This window comes from Thalassophryne amazonica, chromosome 17 (genome assembly GCF_902500255.1).
Source record: "Thalassophryne amazonica chromosome 17, fThaAma1.1, whole genome shotgun sequence".
In the NCBI taxonomy this organism is placed as follows: Eukaryota; Metazoa; Chordata; class Actinopteri; order Batrachoidiformes; family Batrachoididae; genus Thalassophryne; species Thalassophryne amazonica.
The window spans coordinates 63,394,568-63,416,711 of NC_047119.1; the positions used below are offsets into that span (position 1 = coordinate 63,394,568).

At 43.5% G+C, this 22,144-nt stretch overlaps 1 protein-coding gene across 1 annotated transcript in view; it reads right to left on the reverse strand.

Moving 5' to 3' along the window:
• auh (AU RNA binding protein/enoyl-CoA hydratase) overlaps positions 1–22,144 on the reverse strand; it is a 71,022-nt gene that overhangs the window by 7,401 nt on the left and 41,477 nt on the right. Inside the window, exons 3-5 of the mRNA XM_034191820.1 lie at positions 18,189–18,380; positions 15,243–15,335; positions 10,327–10,383 (exon numbers count right to left, since the gene is read on the reverse strand). Of these exons, the coding sequence (XP_034047711.1) occupies positions 10,327–10,383; positions 15,243–15,335; positions 18,189–18,380 (342 nt within the window). The remainder of the gene's footprint in view (positions 1–10,326; positions 10,384–15,242; positions 15,336–18,188; positions 18,381–22,144) is intronic.

Genomic DNA, 22,144 nt, shown 5'->3' on the forward strand with positions numbered 1-22,144 from the left:
ATCTCCTGCCTGAAAGTGAAACATAAACAACATTATTGCTACTGTTGATGTTCTTGTGTTAGCAACTGTTGGCATATTACTACTTTCTAGTATTTGATATTTTGTGTTACACTGCGTGTTCTTTGTGTCAAGTGTTCTTTGTGTTCACAAGATTTTACTTGGCCCCATATGTTTCTGAGCCCCTGGTCTTCAGCCTGAGCATGCCCGTGCATTCATCCAGCCCTGCGACGGTTACTGATTTGATCCAAATGTTTCTTCAAACACAGATCCAACACCTTTTTAAAAACTATTTTAAGAAACTCAGCGAGCGTTCTAAGCAGTAAAGTATTTGTCTCTGTTAAGGATGTGTGACAGTGACTTCAGAAAAAAATAAAAAAATAGAGCTGCGTGATCCTTCACATTTTACAGGAAAAGCCGCGCCCATCTGTCGTAAAGGGGGGAATATCACATTTTAACAGCAAGGCAGTGCACTTGTGAAGACGATTTATTTATTTAAATCACCATCTTAATAACATGTGTAATCACATGGACTGGATTGCCATGTGGCTAATGAAAACAGCCCCAATTATTAGGATGATGATGATGACATCCATTCAGTTATTTTGGTGCTTTATGTGCAGCGTGCGATACATACAATACGATACAATACACTTTACTGTCCCAAAGGGAAAAGCCGTCTTGGACTCCTGTGCTGCATACATACACCTTCACAGTACATAAAAATAAAAATCTACATAACAGACCAATACACAAAAAAAACCCAGCATAAATAAAACATATAGACTGGCAATCAACAATCTACCGCTTCCCCTCGCAACCTTTGACTCCCCCAATTTGTTTACATAAACAAAGACAATAGTGTATCAATACGAGGCTATTTTATCTTGACTGAAAACAATTTAAGCCATAAAATTTCAATCAAAATACTTTATTTTTATAGACTACACAAAAATAAGAGGGTCTTTATTAGCCTGTCAAAAAGTGGTAGGTCACCCCCAGGTTTACAGGAATGGTTCAACCCAACCACTCATGGGAACTCAATGGCAACTTATGTTGCTCATCCCTTCAAATTGAACAAGTGGCCAAATGGCTCATCAGCGTATGAAATTAAAATATGTTTCATGCCTGAATATGCATTTCTTGGATAAACTACACATAAATACACCTGAAATAAGCATATTTAATGTGTATTTCACGTGTTAAATAAAAGTTCATTTTTAATGTGCACTTAATGTATAATTAACATGTAAAATACACATTAAAAAGTGGGTGTTTTTAAAATGTGTAACACTTCATAAGACTTGGATTTATCAATGGATTGATCCTGTCCCTCTGAATAAGTGAATAGCGTCAATATCAGACCTGATACCAATATAAAATTGCATCCGCCTATTTCTATTTTATATTCAAAGTCAAGTTGTTTTCATGTTGTCTTCATGGTGAAATGTAACACGATATCAGGTTTATTTTGCTTAATTTTATATATATATATATACACATTAGGACAATTCCAGAGGATACACTTGGGGCAACTTTGTGTATGTAAAATTGAGAGTTTTGCACCCTCTGCAGGATTTTTTTTCTCAGCGTAATGGGATGGAAAAATCACCTTAAAAAGTTGGGGTTCGGGGTTGCTTAGGTTTCACCCCCCCCCCCCCCCTTCCCAAAGCTTTTGCATTATGGGCTTATAAAGTACCTTCATCAATCAAAATACACCAAAACCTGAAGTCCAGACAGAAGAATAGCACATCTCCATGCTTCAAAATGTGAGGAAAGGGTCTCTAAAAATTCCACCAACAGTTCAAAGCTGCAGAGGAGACCTTCATCTGGTTAAAAGGGCCCAGCTCACCTGTCATCTCTGCAAACTCACACATGCTGCTAAATAAAACAAACGCTCTTTAAACAGCAACTATTTTATTATTTGAAAAAACTGTTTACCTTTAAGATTCAATGAATGAATCATAAAACATGTCCATGAAGTCAAAGTTCAGTCGATAAGACATTTGTACAGGTTGAAGAAGCCCCTATTGTGCATATTTTCAAATCATTCACAATGACTAGAACAGTCAAATTCATATTTTAGTAGTAAATCAAATCAATCACATAGTCAATGAGGATTTAATTAAAAGCTGAAATGACTAAATTAAAAATGATTTCATCCTGAGGTTTATGTCACATTGAGAAATCCTAATTAACAGACACACTGCAGTCATTGTTACATCATCTCCTGTTGTGTTTATAATAAAACATAAATATTTATTTACTGTGCCTTTTTTCCTGGTTGATATATAGATATGAATCAATGAACCTACCAGACTTAAAAATGTACACATTACTTTTCATGCTATTTTATTTTTCTGAAAATAAATGCCCAAGGTTCCTTCCTTATAATGTTAATCAAGAAATCATCTCATTTGAAACAACAAGAGACAAGTTATGGTTTTAATTTATAGACAACCATAAAAGATTTCTAAAGAAACTTTTTTTTTTTACTTAAAACAATTTTTAAATTGAGTTTTTTAATGTAAGAAACCTTTATTTTAACTTCAAAATGTAGAATAATCAGAAATTAATCTTTAACTGAAAGAAAGAAAGAAAGAAAGAAAGAAAGAAAGAAAGAAAGAAAGAAAAACGTGTAAGAAGCTTCTTTAGTAAACTGTTGTGTCTAAATTAGCAGTTCTGATGCTCCTGTGCAGCAGAGGTGTCAAATCCGGCTTCAGAAAGTAAAAACCCTCCCATGTGTTGCTTCTGCCTGTGGACCTAAAAAAGGTGATCTCAATAATTAGCTCATCCACCTGCCTGAAGAGCTGAACTAATTACAATCAGCAGGCTTATCAGGAAGCTAGAACAAATATGTGACTGGACTTTTACTTTCTGAAGCTGGATTTGACACCTCTGCTGTGCAGTGACACGCATTTCTACACTCTTCCATGTTTTGGGCTGATGCATCATTTCTTTTGGCCTTAAAGAAAGGCTATAACTCAAAAAAAAAAAAAAAACAGAAAAAACTTTAGCTTTACTTCAGAAAATTTGGCTCAAAATGCAGGCAATAGTGTTTCAGAGGGTTAAGAATTTAAAACATTTCAATGGGAGAATGCAACCGGTCCTCCCCACAATACTCGTACCTGCAGCGCTCGCTGCACTAAGCTAACCCCCACGGAATGGAGGACGGCTCATTTTGGGGAAAAAAATTTGGGTCAGTTGTAGTTTGTTGTCTGTTTTACAATGTTTGGAAAGAGGTGTCATTTGATTTAAAACGGTGATTGATTCCGGAAACATCCGTCTTTCCAACTTTACTCGGCAGAGAGCTGAAGCAAACCCCACAACAGATACATGGAGCAGAGGATATTATCATTATTATTATCATGTTCCTTTACATGAGACACAGCAACTTCTGTTTACGAACCAGCGAAGCGGGAGTCCACGCCAGAGAACCATGTCATTGGCTGCCCCAAAAAAAGGCGCATTAATGACGAACGAATAAAAACTGTCCGTGTGAAGCGGTGGATGATTCCCGCTTCTGCCCACAACAACAGAAAAGAGTCTTGTTTAGTGACTATAATCAGTCAGTTAAGTGGCTTTAACAGAGGTTGATGAATAAATTGTCGACCCGCTGCTTCTAAATTAGAATCACGGTCCACAACCAACATAGAGAAATGATCATTTTCCCATTACACACCCTCAAAAACAACGTAACGGCCCAACTGCATCGTAATTTTTTCAGGCAGCAACATAATGGGCCGTTAAGCTAGCGAGAACCCTGCTCTGAACCATGTTGGCACTTTTTAATCTTTTAAAGGTGTTGGGAACTTTTGAGACGTCATCCACTGCTAGTTTCAGATGTTAAAACAGATAACTGCTATTATAGACAGGACATAGTCTTCTCTGGTAAAATACTTTCCCAAATGAAAATACAAAAATTCACAAAAGTGAAAAAATATCAAATTCTCAAAGTTCAACGAAAGAATTTCAATAATAAAAGTACAGTTTGACCAAATCCTGAGATGGTGTGGAATCATCAGTACTTGAATGTGCACAAAATGAGCCACGACACCACGAGTAAAGAATTTCCTCATCATTGTTGTGAAAGTGTAGTGACACGGACCCACAACAGGGGGCGCAAATGAACGGCCAATAGATGAGCCAAAAAGTAACAATTTAATGTTGTGAAATGTGCACAACGAATATACAGACAATCTCAGAATATAATTACAGTCAATCACAAAGGTGACGTGTGGGCAGGCTCGAGGATAGAAGACGTCCGTCCTGAGAAGAGCCGGAACCACACGATTTCCGCCACCACAGAACCTGATGAATACTGGAGCCGCCAAGTCCCGAATTCCCAGGTGATCACCGTCCCCGACTGTCGGATCTGGTACTGCTGGCGAGAACAAATACAGTCAAGTGTGGGTGTGTGTACACCCAGTAACAACAGCGGTGGGAATGTCACCTCCACCTCTCACTCAATAACTTGCAGAGTACGGAAGATTCCTCAGGGAAAAAGAGTGCCTTCTAGTGCTCTCTCAGCTTCCACTGACAGCGTTACCGGTACTCCTGCAAACACTCACAATATACAAACGATATTGTTAAACGGCTGAGGATATTACCTCCAATGAAGTATGATATCTCGGCAAGGAGGTGGAGATGACGTCTGGTCTTTATGGAGTGAGATGATGTTGAGTTGATGGGTGACAGCTGTCAAGAGGTAATGAGTGACAGCTGTCACCCCCGGCTGTGTCCATGGCGGCAGCGCCCTCTCGTGCCTGAAGCCTGCACTTCAGGCAGGGCGCCCACTGGTGGTGGGCCAGCAGTACCTCCTCTTCTGGTGGCCCACACACAACAGGACCCCCCCCCCCTCAACGGGCGCCTCCTGGCGCCCGACCCGGTTTGTTGGGGTGTCGACGGTAGAAGTCGGCCAGGAGGGCCGGATCCAGGATGAAGCTCCTCTTCACCCAGGAGCGTTCTTCAGGTCCATACCCATCCCAGTCCACCAAGTACTGGAACCCCCGACCCATCCGACGGACGTCCAGGAGCCGGCGCACCGTCCAAGCTGGCTCCCCGTCGATGATCCGAGCAGGAGGCGGCGCCGGTCCGGGAGCACAGAGGGGTGAGGTGTGTTGAGGTTTGATACGTGACACGTGGAAAACCGAATGGATCCGCAGTGAAGCCGGGAGTTGGAGCTTCACTGCGGCAGGACTGAGGACTTTGAGGATCTTGAAGGGGCCAATGTACCTGTCCTGAAGTTTCGGGGAGTCCACCTGGAGGGGGATGTCCTTCGTGGAAAGCCACACCTCCTGCCCGGGCTGGTAAGCAGGGGCCGGGGATCGCCGGCGGTCTGCATGGGTCTTCGCCCTCGTCCGGGCCTTCAACAAGGCAGAACGGGCGGAGCGCCACACCCGACAGCACTTCCGCGGGTGGGCCTGGACCAAGGGCACACCGACCTCTCCCTCCACCACGGGAAACAACGGGGGCTGATACCCCAAACACACCTCAAATGGGGAGAGGCCGGTGGCAGAAGACACCTGGCTGTTATGCGCATACTCGATCCAGGCCAGATGGTTACTCCAGGCTGTCGGGTGCGCGGATGTGACGCAGCGGAGGGTCTGTTCCAGTTCCTGGTTGGCCCGCTCTGCCTGTCCGTTCGTCTGTGGATGGTACCCGGACGAGAGGCTCACGGTGGCCCCCAGTTCCCTGCAGAAGCTCCTCCAGACGTGTGAGGAGAACTGGGGACCACGATCTGAGATGATGTCGGAGGGGATCCCATGCAGACGGACGACGTGGTGGACCAGGAGGTCTGCTGTCTCCTGGGCTGTTGGGAGCTTCGGGAGGGCCACGAAGTGGGCCGCCTTGGAGAATTGGTCCACTATCGTGAAGATGGCGGTGTTGCCCTGGGACGGCGGGAGGCCCGTGACGAAATCCAGGCCGATGTGGGACCAGGGGCGATGAGGCACCGGCAGCGGCTGGAGGGGCCTTTTTATGTACTGCCTTGCCCCTGGCACAGGTGGTGCAGGCCTGGATATATTCCCGGACGTCGGCCTCCATAGACGCCCACCAGAAGCGCTGCCGGACAACTGCCACGGTCCTTCGCACCCCTGGATGACAGGAGAGCTTGGAACCGTGACAGAAGTCCAAGAATGCAGCTCTGGCCTCTGGTGGGACGTACAGACGGTTTTTCGGACCGGTTCCAGGGTCCGGGCTCCGTGCCAGGGCCTCCCGGACGGTCTTCTCCACGTCCCAGGTGAGGGTGGTCACGATAGTGGACTCCAGAATGATGGGCACCGGAGGATCCGACAGCACCGTTTTGACTTCGTCTTCGTGTACCCGGGACAAGGCATCCAATCTCTGGTTCTTGGTCCCGGGGCGATAGGTGATCCGGAAGTCAAAACGTCCGAAGAACAGTGACCAGCGGGCTTGCCTGGGGTTCAGCCGCTTGGCGGTCCTGATATACTCCAGGTTCCGATGGTCAGTGAAAACCGTGAATGGCACAGACGCTCCCTCCAGCAGGTGTCTCCACTCCTCAAGAGCCTCTTTCACCGCAAGGAGTTCTCGATTGCTGACGTCATAGTTCCGTTCAGCCGGGGTCAACCTGCGTGAAAAGTAGGCACACAGGTGAAGAACCTTACCGGTCTCTCCGCTCTGGGATAGCACGGCTCCTATCCCTGAGTCAGAGGCATCCACTTCAACCACGAACTGGCGGCTAGGGTCGGGCTGCACCAAAACTGGCGCAGTAGAGAACCGTCGTTTCAACTCCTTGAACGCGGCTTCGCACCGATCCGACCAGGTGAAGGGGACTTTTGGAGAGGTCAGGGCTGTCAGGGGGCTAACTACCTGACTGTAGCCCTTAATGAACCTCCTATAGAAATTAGCAAAGCCGAGGAACTGTTGCAGCTTCCTACGGCTTGTTGGTTGGGGCCAATCTCTCACCGCCGCAACCTTGGCCGGATCAGGGGCGACGGAGTTAGAGGAGATGATAAACCCCAGGAAGGACAAAGACGTGCGGTGAAACTCGTACTTCTCGCCCTTCACAAACAGTGGGTTCTCTAATAACTGCTGCAGGACCAGATGTACATGCTGGACATGGGTCTCAGGATCCGGAGAAAAGATGAGAATATCGTCCAGATATACGAAGACGAATCGGTGCAGGAAGTCCCGCAAGACGTCATTAACCAAGGCTTGGAACGTCGCGGGGGCGTTGGTGAGGCCGAACGGCATGACCAGGTACTCAAAGTGACCTAACGGGGTGTTAAATGCCGTCTTCCATTCGTCTCCCTTCCGGATCCGAACTAGGTGATACGCATTTCTAAGATCCAGTTTAGTAAAGATTTTGGCTCCATGCAGGGGGGTGAACACGGAATCCAACAATGGCAACGGGTATCGGTTGCGAACCGTAATCTCATTCAGCCCCCTGTAATCAATGCATGGACGGAGTCCGCCATCTTTCTTTCTTTTCTTTTTCTTTTTTTTTTTTATATAGTGCCAAATCACAACAAACAATTGTCCCAAGGCGCTTTATATTGTAAGGCAAGGCCATACAATAATTATGTAAAACCCCAACGGTCAAAACGACCCCCTGTGAGCAAGCACTTGGCTACAGTGGGAAGGAAAAACTCCCTTTTAACAGGAAGAAACCTCCAGCAGAACCAGGCTCAGGGAGCCTGGTTTTGCCCACAAAAAAGAAACCTGCCCCCATCGGGGAGGTGGAGTTCCGGATCAGCCCGGCAGCTAATGAGTCCCGGATGTAGGTCTCCATTGATTCGCGCTCAGGTCGTGAGAGGTTGTACAGCCTGCTGGACGGGAACTCAGCGCCTGGAACCAAATCAATGGCACAATCGTACGGACAGTGCGGGGGAAGGGTGAGTGCCAGATCCTTGCTGAAGACGTCAGCAAGATCGTGGTACTCAACCGGCACTGCCGTCAGATTGGGAGGGACTTTGACCTCCTCCTTAGCCTGTAAACCGGGAGGAACCGAGGATCCTAAACACACCCGATGGCAGGTTTCGCTCCACTGAACCACCACCCCAGACGGCCAATCAATCCGGGGATTGTGCTTCAACATCCATGGGAAGCCCAAAATCACGCGGGAGGTAGAAGGAGTTACAAAAAACTCAATCTCCTCCCGATGGTTTCCAGACACCACCAGAGTTACTGGTCGTGTCTTGTGTGTGATTAAAGGGAGGAGGGTGCCATCTAGTGCCCGCACCTGCACTGGCGAAGGAAGCGCCACCAGAGGGAGCCCTACCTCCCTTGCCCATCTGCTGTCTAGCAGATTCCCTTCTGACACCGTGTCCACCAGTGCTGGGGCTTGAAGGGTTAAATCCCCGCTCAGGATTGTGACTGGGAGTCGTGTGGCAATCTGTGTGTGTCTCACTTGAATGTTTTGACCCCCCCTTAGCCCAGTCTATAAGGGCGAGTGTTGTCGTTTTGGCCGTTTGGGGCAGTTTTTCTGTATGTGCTCCTTTGAGCTGCAGAGAAAACACTCCCCGCGGATCAGCCTCCTCATTTTGGCCCTGTGTGTTTCCCTAACAACGTCAGCAGGGGGAGCTGTTGCCCCACAGAGCGCTGCGGCTGTGGAGCGTGGGGAGGGCGGCCCCTTTTCGAACCCGGAAGGGAGAGGGGCGGCGCGTATCTGGCCACGTCCTTCGCCTCGCTCCCGACGGCGTTCCTCCAACCGATTGTCTAACCGTATAACGAGATCGATAAGCCCATCTAAATCCCGCGGTTCGTCCTTAGCTACCAGCTGCTCCTTCAGGACCAACGACAGTCCATTTATGAAGGCGGCGCGGAGCGCAACGCTATTCCAGCCGGACCTCGCAGCCGCGATGCGGAAGTTGACTGCATAAGCGGCTGCGCTCTCGCGTCCCTGTCTCATTGACAGCAGCACAGTTGAAGCGGTCTCTCCTCTGTTAGGGTGATCAAACACTGTTCTGAACTCCCCCACAAACCCAGTGTATGCTGATAACAACCGTGAGTTCTGTTCCCAGAGCGCCGTAGCCCAGGCGCGTGCCTTACCCAGAAGCAGAGCAATCACATAAGCTATTTTACTAGCATCTGACGCGTACATGACGGGACGTTGTGCGAAGACGAGCGAACACTGCATCAGAAAGTCTGCGCACGTCTCCACACAACCTCCGTACGGCTCAGGAGGGCTTACGTACGCTTCAGGGGATGGTGGGAGGGGTTGTTGAACCACCACTGGAACGTTCATATCCCGCACAGGGTCGGCAGGAGGAGGAGCTGCAGCAGCGCCCTGAGCGCTCGCCGCCATCTGTGCGGAGAGAGCCACCACCCTGCGGGTCAGGAGGATGTTTTGCTCGGTCATTTGATCCAACCGAGCCGTAAAGGCGGTGAGAATGTGCTGCAGCTCACCAATCATGCCTCCTGCAGACGCCTGCGCTCCCTGCTCTCCCATTGGTCGTTCAACAGCCAGGGGACGCCCCTCGGAGTCCATGACGCTGGCCGAGATATCCTGTTGTGAAAGTGTAGTGACACGGACCCACAACAGGGGGCGCAAATGAACGGCCAATAGATGAGCCAAAAAGTAACAATTTAATGTTGTGAAATGTGCACAACGAATATACAGACAATCTCAGAATATAATTACAGTCAATCACAAAGGTGACGTGTGGGCAGGGTCGAGGATAGAAGACGTCCGTCCTGAGAAGAGCCGGAACCACACGATTTCCGCCACCACAGAACCTGGTGAATACTGGAGCCGCCAAGTCCCGAATTCCCAGGTGATCACCGTCCCCGACTGTCGGATCTGGTACTGCTGGCGAGAACAAAGACAGTCAAGTGTGGGTGTGTGTACACCCAGTAACAACAGCGGTGGGAATGCCACCTCCACCTCTCACTCAATAACTTGCAGAGTACGGAAGATTCCTCAGGGAAAAAGAGTGCCTTCTAGTGCTCTCTCAGCTTCCACTGACAGCGTTACCGGTACTCCTGCAAACACTCACAATATACAAACGATATTGTTAAACGGCTGAGGATATTACCTCCAATGAAGTATGATATCTCGGCAACGAGGTGGAGATGACGTCTGGTCTTTATGGAGTGAGATGATGTTGAGTTGATGGGTGACAGCTGTCAAGAGGTAATGAGTGACAGCTGTCACCCCCGGCTGTGTCCATGGCGGCAGCGCCCTCTCGTGCCTGAAGCCCGCACTTCAGGCAGGGCGCCCACTGGTGGTGGGCCAGCAGTACCTCCTCTTCTGGCGGCCCACACACAACAATCATCTTAAAATATACTACAGTGACGGCAGGAAATTACGAACTACAAAAACAAACAAACAAAAAAAAAAAAACAGAACAAGAAGTCTAATCTTACCTGCTCCAGGAATGATGGCAAGTTTGGTCTCAACTAGTCCCATTTTTGCAGAATTAGCTAGAGAGAAATAAAGACATAACTACTAAGAAACATATAATGATTTTTCTGTCAGGTACCTTAAGCAGGTTTAGATTTTCCCCAACTTTAAAAAAAAACCCCACTGATTTCAAAACAGACACTATGAAAATCAATTTAGTTGCAATTAAATACCAAAACCAACACTTGAAATGAAATGGCTTAATTTAAGGGGCATTATGTGTTTGTAGTGGCCTCATTTGTTAGTAATAATTATAATAACTGTCCAGGACTTTCTAAGGAAACAAAGCACTAAACAAAACAAACAATAAAAGAACAAATGTCAAATCCAAAATTAAAGCTGATAATACAGGATAAAGGTGCAACATATGCCAATGTTACTGGCTTCCTGTCCCAGTGAGATCAGATTTTAAGGTTCTGCTACTAGTCTATAAAATTGTTCATGCACTCTCACCTCCCTACTTAGCTGACCTAATTAAACCTTACGTACCGGCCCGGGCTTTGCATTCTCAGGGTGCAGGACTACTTTGTGTCCCTAGGTTGAATAAGAAGTCTGCTAATCCCTTTAAAACAAGGGGTAAGGCGAAGGGGTATGCCTCTAGCTCTATGAATTGAGACACCCCTCTGCCTTGGGGGGGGCTGCCCGTCTCAAACTGCCATCTTCATTGTTTGTAAACATGGCAACCGAAGCGCAAGCCTGTTTGCTCTTTTTATTTTCTCGCCTTTCTGCGTAAATGCAAAGAAATAGAAGTCGCAGATTTCTTTGACGCATCGCAATCATGTCGGTGAATTTTGTGGTATTAATAATTAATTTAATTAATTTGTAATTTATAATAATAATTATAATTAATATTAAGAATTAATTAGTAATTAATTAATGTTAATACTAATAATAATAGTAATAATATTGTTGATTGATTAATCATTAATTGCTTGATTATTAATTAAATTAATTAGTAATTAAAATAAATAAACTCTTGAAATATATCTGTCTGTGTGCAATGAATGTACACATTATACAAGTTTCACTTTTTGAATGGAATTACTGAAATAAATAAACTTTTACATGATATTATAATTATATGACCAGCACCTGTATGTATGTTATGGGCTGCATCTAGTTCTGTTAAGCTTATATTTATTTTTCAAATTCTCCCATTTTTTGCATCCAGCCCTCTTTCCTTTAGAATTTTCCTTGACAAATAATATCAGTCTATTAGGACATCAGGTTATGTGTTACACATATAAGAGCAGGCACCTAAGTGGCTCTACTCTCCTATTTTACGCTTCCTTTTTAGATATTTAGATATACCTTTGTATACTAGCATAGTTCCACCTTAGAATTGGAATATAATATATAAGATATACCTTACTGAATTTTCATGTGTGTGTATATATTTTCCATCTTACTCCCATTGGTGAAACTTCTCCTCATTTTCTGCCTGAAAGCTTGTTAGGAGACGAGTGTGCTCAGGGCTCCATTTGTTTACAAAATACGTTACAGACCTTGAAATCCAACAGTAGGGATTGATATTATCCAAAGATTTATGATCATACAAATTAACGTGCTTATCTTTTATCATGATTTTCTCCATTGTGAGATATAAAAGTGTCTTATCGTAGCATTCGTGTGTATACGCATTATAACGCCTCAGCGCACGAGTGAAGTTACGATATTCTTCAGAACGACTATATACGCAACATGCATCCAGCAGCATACACGTTGCTGTCATAGGCAACTGCCTGTAAAGTTTTTGGCAAGTTCTAACTTTCTAAACAGCGTAATTTGTAATGAAAGCCGCTTTCATTTGTGCAGCTCTGGGCGCCATGTTTGTTTCTTTGGAGACAGCGGTAAGCTCTGCCTATCCCTCTAAACGGAGTGTGCATCCAGATTCACTCCGTTTGGAGGGGTTTGAAGCCCTCCGCCTCACTCCAAAAAGAGAACTGAGAGACCCCTCTGTCTCTCATGCCCACGCAAAAAGGAGGGGAAGGGGTGAGGGGTAGAATTGAGATTCAGCCATATACTCTGGAAAATACAGTATTTCTGTTTGTATTTCTGTTTTATTTGGTTAGACTCTTTCTCTCCGATTGTTCTGTCTGAGTTATTTTCATTAGTTACTTCCTCCAAACCATCAACATATCTATTAGACCCCATTCCTACCAGGCTGCTCAAGGAAGCCCTACCATTAATTAATGCTTCGATCTTAAATATGATCAATCTATCTTTATTAGTTGGCTATGTACCACAGGCTTTTAAGGTGGCAGTAATTAAACCATTACTTAAAAAGTCATCACTTGACCCAGCTATCTTAGCTAATTATAGGCCAATCTCCAACCTTCCTTTTCTCTCAAACATTCTTGAAAGGGTAGTTGTAAAACAGCTAACTGATCATCTGCAGAGGAATGGTCTATTTGAAGAGTTTCAGTCAGGTTTTAGAATTCATCATAGTACAGAAACAGCATTAGTGAAGGTTACAAATGATCTTCTTATGGCCTCAGACAGTGGACTCATCTCTGTGCTTGTCCTGTTAGACCTCAGTGCTGCTTTTGATACTGTTGACCATAAAATTTTATTACAGAGATTAGAGCATGCCATAGGTATTAAAGGCACTGCACTGTGGTGGTTTGAATCATATTTATCTAATAGATTACAATTTGTTCATGTAAATGGGGAATCTTCTTCACAGACTAAGGTTAATTATGGAGTTCCACAAGGTTCTGTGCTAGGACCAATTTTATTCACTTTATACATGCTTCCCTTAGGTAGTATTATTAGACAGCATTGCTTAAATTTTCATTGTTACACAGATGACACCCAGCTTTATCTATCCATGAAGCCAGAGGACACACACCAATTAGCTAAACTGCAGGATTGTCTTACAGACATAAAGACATGGATGACCTCTAATTTTCTGCTTTTAAACTCACATAAAACTGAAGTTATTGTACTTGGCCACACAAATCTTAGAAACATGGTGTCTAACCAGATCCTTACTCTGGATGGCATTACCCTGACCTCTAGTAATACTGTGAGAAATCTTGGAGTCATTTTTGATCAGGATATGTCCTTCAATGCGCATATTAAGCAAATATGTAGGACTGCTTTTTTGCATTTGCGCAATATCTCTAAAATTAGAAAGGTCTTGTCTCAGAGTGATGCTGAAAAACTAATTCATGCATTTATTTCCTCAAGGCTGGACTATTGTAATTCATTATTATCAGGTTGTCCTAAACGTTCCCTGAAAAGCCTTCAGTTAATTCAAAATGCTGCAGTTAGAGTACTGACGGGGACTAGAAGGAGAGAGCATATCTCACCCATATTGGCCTCTCTTCATTGGCTTCCTGTTAATTCCAGAATAGAATTTAAAATTATTCTTCTTACTTATAAGGTTTTGAATAATCAGGTCCCATCTTATCTTAGGGACCTCATAGTACCATATCACCCCAATAGAGCGCTTCGCTCTCAGACTGCAGGCTTACTTGTAGTTACTGGGGTTTTTAAGAGTAGAATGGGAGGCAGAGCCTTCAGCTTTCAGGCTCCTCTCCTGTGGAACCAGCTCCCAATTCGGATTAGGGAGACAGACACCCTCTCTACTTTTAAGATTAGGCTTAAAACTTTCCTTTTTGCTAAAGCTTATAGTTAGGGCTGGATCAGGTGACCCTGAACCATCCCTTAGTTATGCTGCTATAGACTTAGACTGCTGGGGGGTTCCCATGATGCACTGAGTGTTTCTTTCTCTTTTTGCTCTGTATGCACCACTCTGCATTTAATCATTAGTGATTGATCTCTGCTCCCCTCCACAGCATGTCTTTTTCCTGGTTCTCTCCCTCAGCCCCAACCAGTCCCAGCAGAAGACTGCCACTCCCTGAGCCTGGTTCTGCTGGAGGTTTCTTCCTGTTAAAAGGGAGTTTTTCCTTCCCACTGTCGCCAAGTGCTTGCTCACAGGGGGTCGTTTTGACCGTTGGGGTTTTTCCGTAATTATTGTATGGCTTTGCCTTTCAATATAAAGCGCCTTGGGGTAACTGTTTGTTGTGATTTGGCGCTATATAAATAAAATTGATTTGATTTGATTTAGAGGCCTCAGGATTCATTTAAGACTTAATTCTGTGTTTGTCTGGACCTCAGAGCCTATATGGGACTTATTTCTTTTTGTAGGGGCCTCAGGGCTCATATGACTTATTTCTATGTTTATAGGGGCCTTGGGGCTCGTATCAGACTTATTTCTGTTTGTAGGGCCCTCAGGGATCGTATAGGCCTTATTTCTGTTTGTAGGGCCCTCAGGGATCGTATAGGCCTTATTTCTGTGTTTGTAGGGGTCTCAAGGCTCGTATAGGACTTATTTCTGTGTTTGTAAGGGGTCTCAAGGCTCGTATAGGCCTTATTTCTGTGTTTGTATGGGGTCTCCAGGCTCGTATAGGCCTTATTTCTGTGTTTGTATGGGGTCTCAAGGCTGGTATAGGACTTATTTCTGTGTTTGTAGGGGCCTCGGGGCTCATACAGGCCTTATTTCTGCATTTGATGATGTCTCAGGGCTTATATAGGCCTTTTGTTCCGTTTTTGTAGGGCATCAGGGCTCATATCAGACTAATTTCTTTGTTTGTTGGGGTCTCTGGGCTTGAAGACTTATTGCTGTGTTTTGTAGGGACGTCAGGGCTCATATAGACCTTTTTTCTGTGTTTGTAGGGGGCTCGGGGCTCGTATCAGACTGTATTTGTGGAGGTCAGGCATAGACCAACCACTGTATTGGCTCGATTTTGTCTTCAGTTTTACACTTGCCATCAAGATTTGAATGCATTCTATGTTCACCACATTAATGTAACATTGCTCTACAATGTTCTGAACCCTGATATGCCCTCAAATAACATGCATGACAGCTTACAGGCAACTCTGATGTCACAGGCAAGTGCCATTTCTAGGCCCCCTCCTAAGGCAGCTCCATCGATGGCAGCAATTGTGGGCATTGGTAGATTACCTGGAAAAGAAGAGATAACATACTTCCAAATGAAGAAACAAGTTCACCAGAATTCAGTTCCTTCAGTAACACAAGCTCTTGTTTGACAAGAAATTAAATTGCATCTTTAAAAAGTTCTTCTACATTCGTCAGACGTCACTCAGCACTGAAACTGCATCCAAGTGAACAGATGTAGTTCACACTTAATAACAATAGCAGAACACATCACTCAGGTTTTATTATAACACTACCATCTGTGCAACGTCAGCGTGACAATAACTTAGACCCAATAAAACATGCTTCTATAAAATACAATGACCATGTAGTTGTGGTTGGACATTTACATACATTGATTATGGGCATCAATGTGATGACACTTTTGGGCTTTCATGATGGCCTTGAACTGTTCTTTTGCCAAAGTGAAATTATTTTACAGCATATGTCAATTACTTTACAAAAACAAGAAATGGGTGCACAACTTTGATTTTACTTTGGATCTTCTCTAATTCACATATTCACATTCATTCACTTTTAATAAATGTTGCTGAAGGTTCTAAAGTGTCTTTTAACATGACAAGGCCAAAGGCCTCGTTAGTGATCATGACTGACTACAGCTGGTAGATTCTTTTTACCAGCATAAAAAGGGATGTGTTTGACAGCACTCAATGGACTGGACTGACAAAAACTCAGAACAATGGGAAAGTCTAAAGAACTCAGTGAAGATCTAATAAGGAGAGTTGTAGTTTCACACCAGTTGGGAAGGTCTCTTGGAGCCATTTCAAACCATCTTTCAATTCCAAGATCATCAGTTCAAACAACTGTATGTTTTAATGAAGTCCAAGACAAATTCAGTGACTTGGAAATGTTCATGTATCCATCCCCTGACTTGAAACTAGAAACAAAACTGATCATTTACATGTATTATTCCAAATGGAGCCATTACTTATGAAACCCATTGTCTTGGCTTCGATATTTTTATTTAATTTACATCAAGTTCTAGACATTTGCTTTCAGTTTGAGTTTAAGGAGGATAATTTTAGAAATTTTAACACAGAGAAGGCTGAACATTTGCTACTCTCTGTTCCTTATCAAATCAAATCAAAATCAAATCAATTTTATTTATATAGCGCCAAATCACAACAAACAGTTGCCCCAAGGCGCTTTATATTGTAAGGCAAAAGCCATACAATAATTACAGAAAAACCCCAATGGTCAAAACAACCCCCTGTGAGCAAGCACTTGGTGACAGTGGGAAGGAAAAAACTCCCTTTTAACAGGAAGAAACCTCCAGCAGAACCAGGCTCAGGGAGGGGCAGTCTCCTGCTGGGACTGGCTGGGGCTGAGGGGAGAGAATCAGGAAAAAGACATGCTGTAGAAGAGAGCAGAGATCAATCACCAATGATTAAATGCAGAGTGGTGCATACAGAGCAAAAAGAGAAAGAAACACTCAGTGCATCATGGGAACCCCCCAGCAGTCTAAGTCTATAGCAGCATAACTAAGGGATGGTTCAGGGTCACCTGATCCAGCCCTAACTATAAGATTTAGCAAAAAGGAAAGTTTTAAGCCTAATCTTAAAAGTAGAGCGGGTGTCTGTCTCCCTAATCTGAATTGGGAGCTGGTTCCACAGGAGACGAGCCTGAAAGCTGAAGGCTCTGCCTCCCATTCTACTCTTAAAAACCCTAGGAACTACAAGTAAGCCTGCACTCTGAGAGCGAAGCGCTCTATTGGGGTGATATGGTACTATGAGGTCCCTAAGATAAGATGGGACCTGATTATTCAAAACCTTATAAGTAAGAAGAATTTTAAATTCTATTCTAGAATTAACAGGAAGCCAATGAAGAGAGGCCAATATGGGTGAAATATGCTCTCTCCTTCTAGTCCCCGTCAGTACTCTAGCTGCAGCATTTTGAATTAACTGAAGGCTTTTCAGGGAACTTTTAGGACAACCTGATAATAATGAATTACAATAGTCCAGCCTAGAGGAAATAAATGCATGAATTAGTTTTTCAGCATCACTCTGAGACAAGACCTTTCTAATTTTAGAGATATTGCGCAAATGCAAAAAAGCGCACTGTCCGCACTGAAACTGGAAAAAGGTCCTTCACCTTCTCTGCCCCTTCTTCATGGAACATTTTGCAAAAGGACTGGAAACTTACAGAACTGAGCACATTAAATGACTTTAAAGCCAGACTGAGAGCACTTGAGACAGCCTCCTTCACATGTACTTGTTTTAATTAATTAATTTATTTATTTATTTTATACTGTAAGTGTATTTTTTTGCTGCATCTTGGCCAGGGCTCCCTTGAAAAAGAGGTTTTTAATCTCAATGGGACTTCCCTGGTAAAATAAAGGTTAAAAAAAAAAAATTCAAATGTGTAACAGCCCAAGGGGGTGAATAGTCTTGCAAGGCAGTGTTAAAAAGGACCATATTTCCTAAACAAAAATATAAACGCAACACTTTTGTTTTTACTCCCATATTTCATGAACTGAATTCAAAGATCCAAAACATTTTCTATATACACAAAATACCCAATTCTCTCAAATATTGTTCCAAAATCTGTCTAACTCTGTGTTAGTGAGCACTTCTTTGCCGAGATAATCTATCCCACCTCACAGGTGTGGCATATCAAGATGCTGATTAGACAGCATGATTATTACACAGGCGTGCCTTAGGCTTAGGCTTTGAATGGTATGTTCAAGCTTTCACCTCATGAAATATTCGTACCACTGAACTCATAAACATTCATTATTTGTATAACATACACACACACACACACACATTATATATATATATATATATATATATATATATATATATATATATAATCTTATTCATGAACAGTAATGATGTGCATCTGGTTGGACGGTTTTACCAAGTTCTGAGATGAGCGCTCGTGCTTTGGACACAAACGGTCCCACTTCACTTTGGTGCATTTTTGCCCTCTCCTTCAGGTCTGCACCTGCACACATGGAGAAAGTCTCAGCACAGTCACTCCACAGAGACACGCCAAAACCAAACTCAGTGTGACACACAATACAGTCCACACAAAAACCAGAAACTAAAGCTTAAAAAGACAGGAATCTAAAAACACATGACGTGTAGAGCTGCAACAAACTCGGTGTCTGATTTTTCTGTGATAAACATTTCACTTGTTCACCTTAATAAATAAAATAAATAATAAAAATATCAAGGACCACAATGTAAATAAGCATCCATATCGGAAGCTTTCCTGTGTTACCCTCAGCAGTATTTTTATGTATTCTTATGTAATTTTATTGCCGAATAAATTCAAATCAAATCTGAAATAATATAAAATGTCCGTATATAAAAGTATTATTTTCTCTGACCAAAACCCAACAGAACATTTGACAGTCTGCTGCATTAAAAAGCAACACAAGACCTAAATGTTCAGTCCAAGTCGCCGAGATGTGCATCACCAGTTATGCATTTCATGATGAAGTGGTATAGAGGATGATTTTCTTAAAAAGAAAACCTGAAAGTTCAGCTACAATTTGCCAGAAGGTACATCGGGGATGTGAGGCTCGTAAGCGGTGATGCAAAATGCAAAACCTGCACTGTGCACAATTTCTGCAGCAGTAGCCACGGAAGCCTGTAACTTCTTCTGGGCTGTCTGAGTGCCTTGGTGGCTTTCCTAACTCGTCTCGTAAGACTGTCTGTGAACTGACACCTCCACACAGATTTACAAGACTGTTTTTCTTTATAAATAATGTAACTGAAGTCCAAAATATATTCAGTGACTTGGAAATGTTCATGTACACTGCATTTTCCCACATTTTTATGTTACAGCCTTATTCAAAAATGGATGAAATTCTTTTTTCCCCCTCAAAATTCTACACACAATACCCCATAATGACAACGCGAACAGTATTTTTTTCTTTTTTTTTTTGCAATTTATTACAAATTTTAAAAAACAGCAGGGGTGGGGGCCAAGTGGTTAATGCGCTTGGTTTCAGTGCAGAAGGTTCTGGGTTCAAATCCCAACCCTGCCACATTTCTCCATGTAATGTGGAGTTGCATCAGGAAGGGCATCCAGCGTAAAACCTGTGCCAATTCAACATGCAGATCCACCTTGGATTTGCTGTGGCGACCCTGAGTGCAAACTAGGGAGCAGCCGAAGGGACTTACTTTTACTATTACAAATTAAAAAACAAATGAAGAAATCACATGTACATAAGTATTCACAATCTTTTTCATGAAGCTCAAACTTGAGCTCAGGTGGATCCGGTTTCCACTGATCATCATTGAGATGTTTCTATAGCTTAATTAGGAGTCCACCTGGGGTAAATTCAGTTGATTGGACATGATTTGGAAAGGCACACACCTGTCTACATATAAGGTCCTACAGTTGACAGTGCATGTCAGAGCACAAACCAAGCATGGAGTCACAAGAATTGTCTGTAGACCTCTGAGACAGGACTGTCTCAAGGCACAAATCTAGGGAAGGTTACAGAAACATTTCTGCTGCTTTGAAGGTCCCAATGAGCACAGTGACCTCCATCATCCATAAATGGAAGAAGTTCGGATCCACCAGGACTCTTCCTAGAGAAGGGCCTTAGTCAGGGAGGTGACCAAGAACTTGATGGTATCTCTGTCAGAACTCCAGCATTCCTCTGTGAAGAGAAGAACCTTCCAGAAATACAACCATCTCTGCAGCAATTCACCAATCAGGTCTGTATAGTAGAGTAGCTAAATGGAAGCCACTCCTTCATGAATGGCACATGGCAACACACCTGGAGTTTGTCAAAAGGAACCTGAAGGACTCTCAGACCATGAGAAACAAAATTCCCTGAGTTGATAAGACAACGATTGAACTCTTTGGCGTGAATGCCAGGCATCATGTTTGGAGGAACCCAGTCACCATCCCTACAGTGAAGCATGGTGGTGGCAACATCATGCTGTGAGGATGTTTTTCAGGGGCAGGAACTGGGAGGCTAGTCAGGATTGAGGAAAAGATGAATGCAGAAATGTACAGAGACATCCTGGATGAAAACCTGCTCCAGAGCACTCTTGATCACAGACATAGATATCTGAAAATGGCTGTGCACAAACGCTCCCCATCCAACCTGATGGATGGTTTACAGCACGATGGTGCTATAAACCTGAATGGGCTGTAATTGCTGCCCAAGGTGTATCAAGAAACTATTGAGCAAAGGGTGTGAATACTTATGTACATGTGGTTTCTTAGTTTTTTAAATTTTGAATAAATTTGCAAAAATTAAAAACACTTAATTATGGGGTGTTATGAGTAGAATTTTGAAGTTAAAAAACAACAAACAAACATGAATTTACTCCATTTTGGAATTAGGCTGTAACATAACAATGTGGAAATGTAAAGTGCTGTGAATACTGTCCGGAGGCACTGTATCCATCCCCTGACCTGTCCTAAGAAAACTGATGATTTATGTGTGTTATACCAAAGGGGACCATTGCAGCCGGTCTGCTCTGTGTCAGCCTGATCCTGTCAGATCTCAGAAGCTAAGCAATGAGGGACGTGGTTAGTGCTTGGATGGGAGACCTCTTCAGAACACCAGCGGCTGTGTGTGTTTCTCCGGCTAAAACTGGAGTTGCATCAGGAAGGGCATCCGGCGTAAAACTTGTGCCAAATACCAAGGCGGATCTCGCTGTATCTGCTGTGACGACCCCGAATAAACGGGAGACAATTCAATTCAATTTCAAATTATTACATTTATATAGTGACAAATCACAACAAAGTTGCCTCAAAGCGCTTCACACAAGTAAGGTCGAACCTTACCAAACCCTAGAGCAACAACACAGGTGACAGTGGTATGGAAAAACTCCCTCCGATGATTTGAGGAAGAAACCTCAAGCAGACCAGACTCAAAGGGGCGACCCTGTGCTTGGGCCATGCTACCAACTCAACTGACAATACAAATATACAGGAAATTTTGGGAGTCCATGCTGGTGCACAGGACAGGAGGCCTGCAGAAGAAGACACCCACTCCCACCTCTGGATGAAGCTGCACCTCAAACAGAGAGAAACAAATGCCTGAATCAGTGTCTCAGCATCAGCCTTAGACAGGATGGGATGAATCTTTGCTAGATTTCACAGGTGAAGAAAGCAGTCCTCGTAATATCTGTAATGTGGAGGTCAAAGGAGAATGTAGAATCAAATATTACCCCAAGGTTCCTCATTTTGTCAGTGTAACGTATGACACACGAGCATAGGCTAAGTCTTTGGTCAAATTGATGCCGATGTCTCACTGGACCAAGAAGTATGATCATGATTGCCAGAACAAATGATGACAAACATTTGGTTTTTCCTGATTTTACCCTGGAAGGTCATGTGCTGAATGTATGTAATCAGGTGAGGTATGCTGGTCATGTGATCACAGATACACTGAGTGATGATGAAGATATTTTTTGTCAGTGTCATACGCTACATGTCAAAGCAAACACATTATTTAGAAAATTTGGCTGCTGCTCCGACGAAGTGAAGCTGGCTTTGTTTAAAGCATTTTGTACACCTCTGTACACTGCACATCTGTGGATAAATTATAAGAAAGCAAGTCTTCAAGTGGCTTATAATGACTTTGAGAATTTTATTAAAAAGGCCCCGGTGGAGCAGTGTTACTGAAATGTTTGTGATGGCACATGTGAACACACTCCAAGCCATTTTAAGAACAATGATATTTAGGTTCATCTCTCGCTTAAATAATTCAGATAAGATTGTTGTTAAACTGCTAAATATTTCCTACAGTGCCACACAGTATACGTCACGATTTGGAAACACTGGTATAAGTGTCTTTTATTCAGGGGCGTCTAGTGTCCCCATATTATTTATTATTC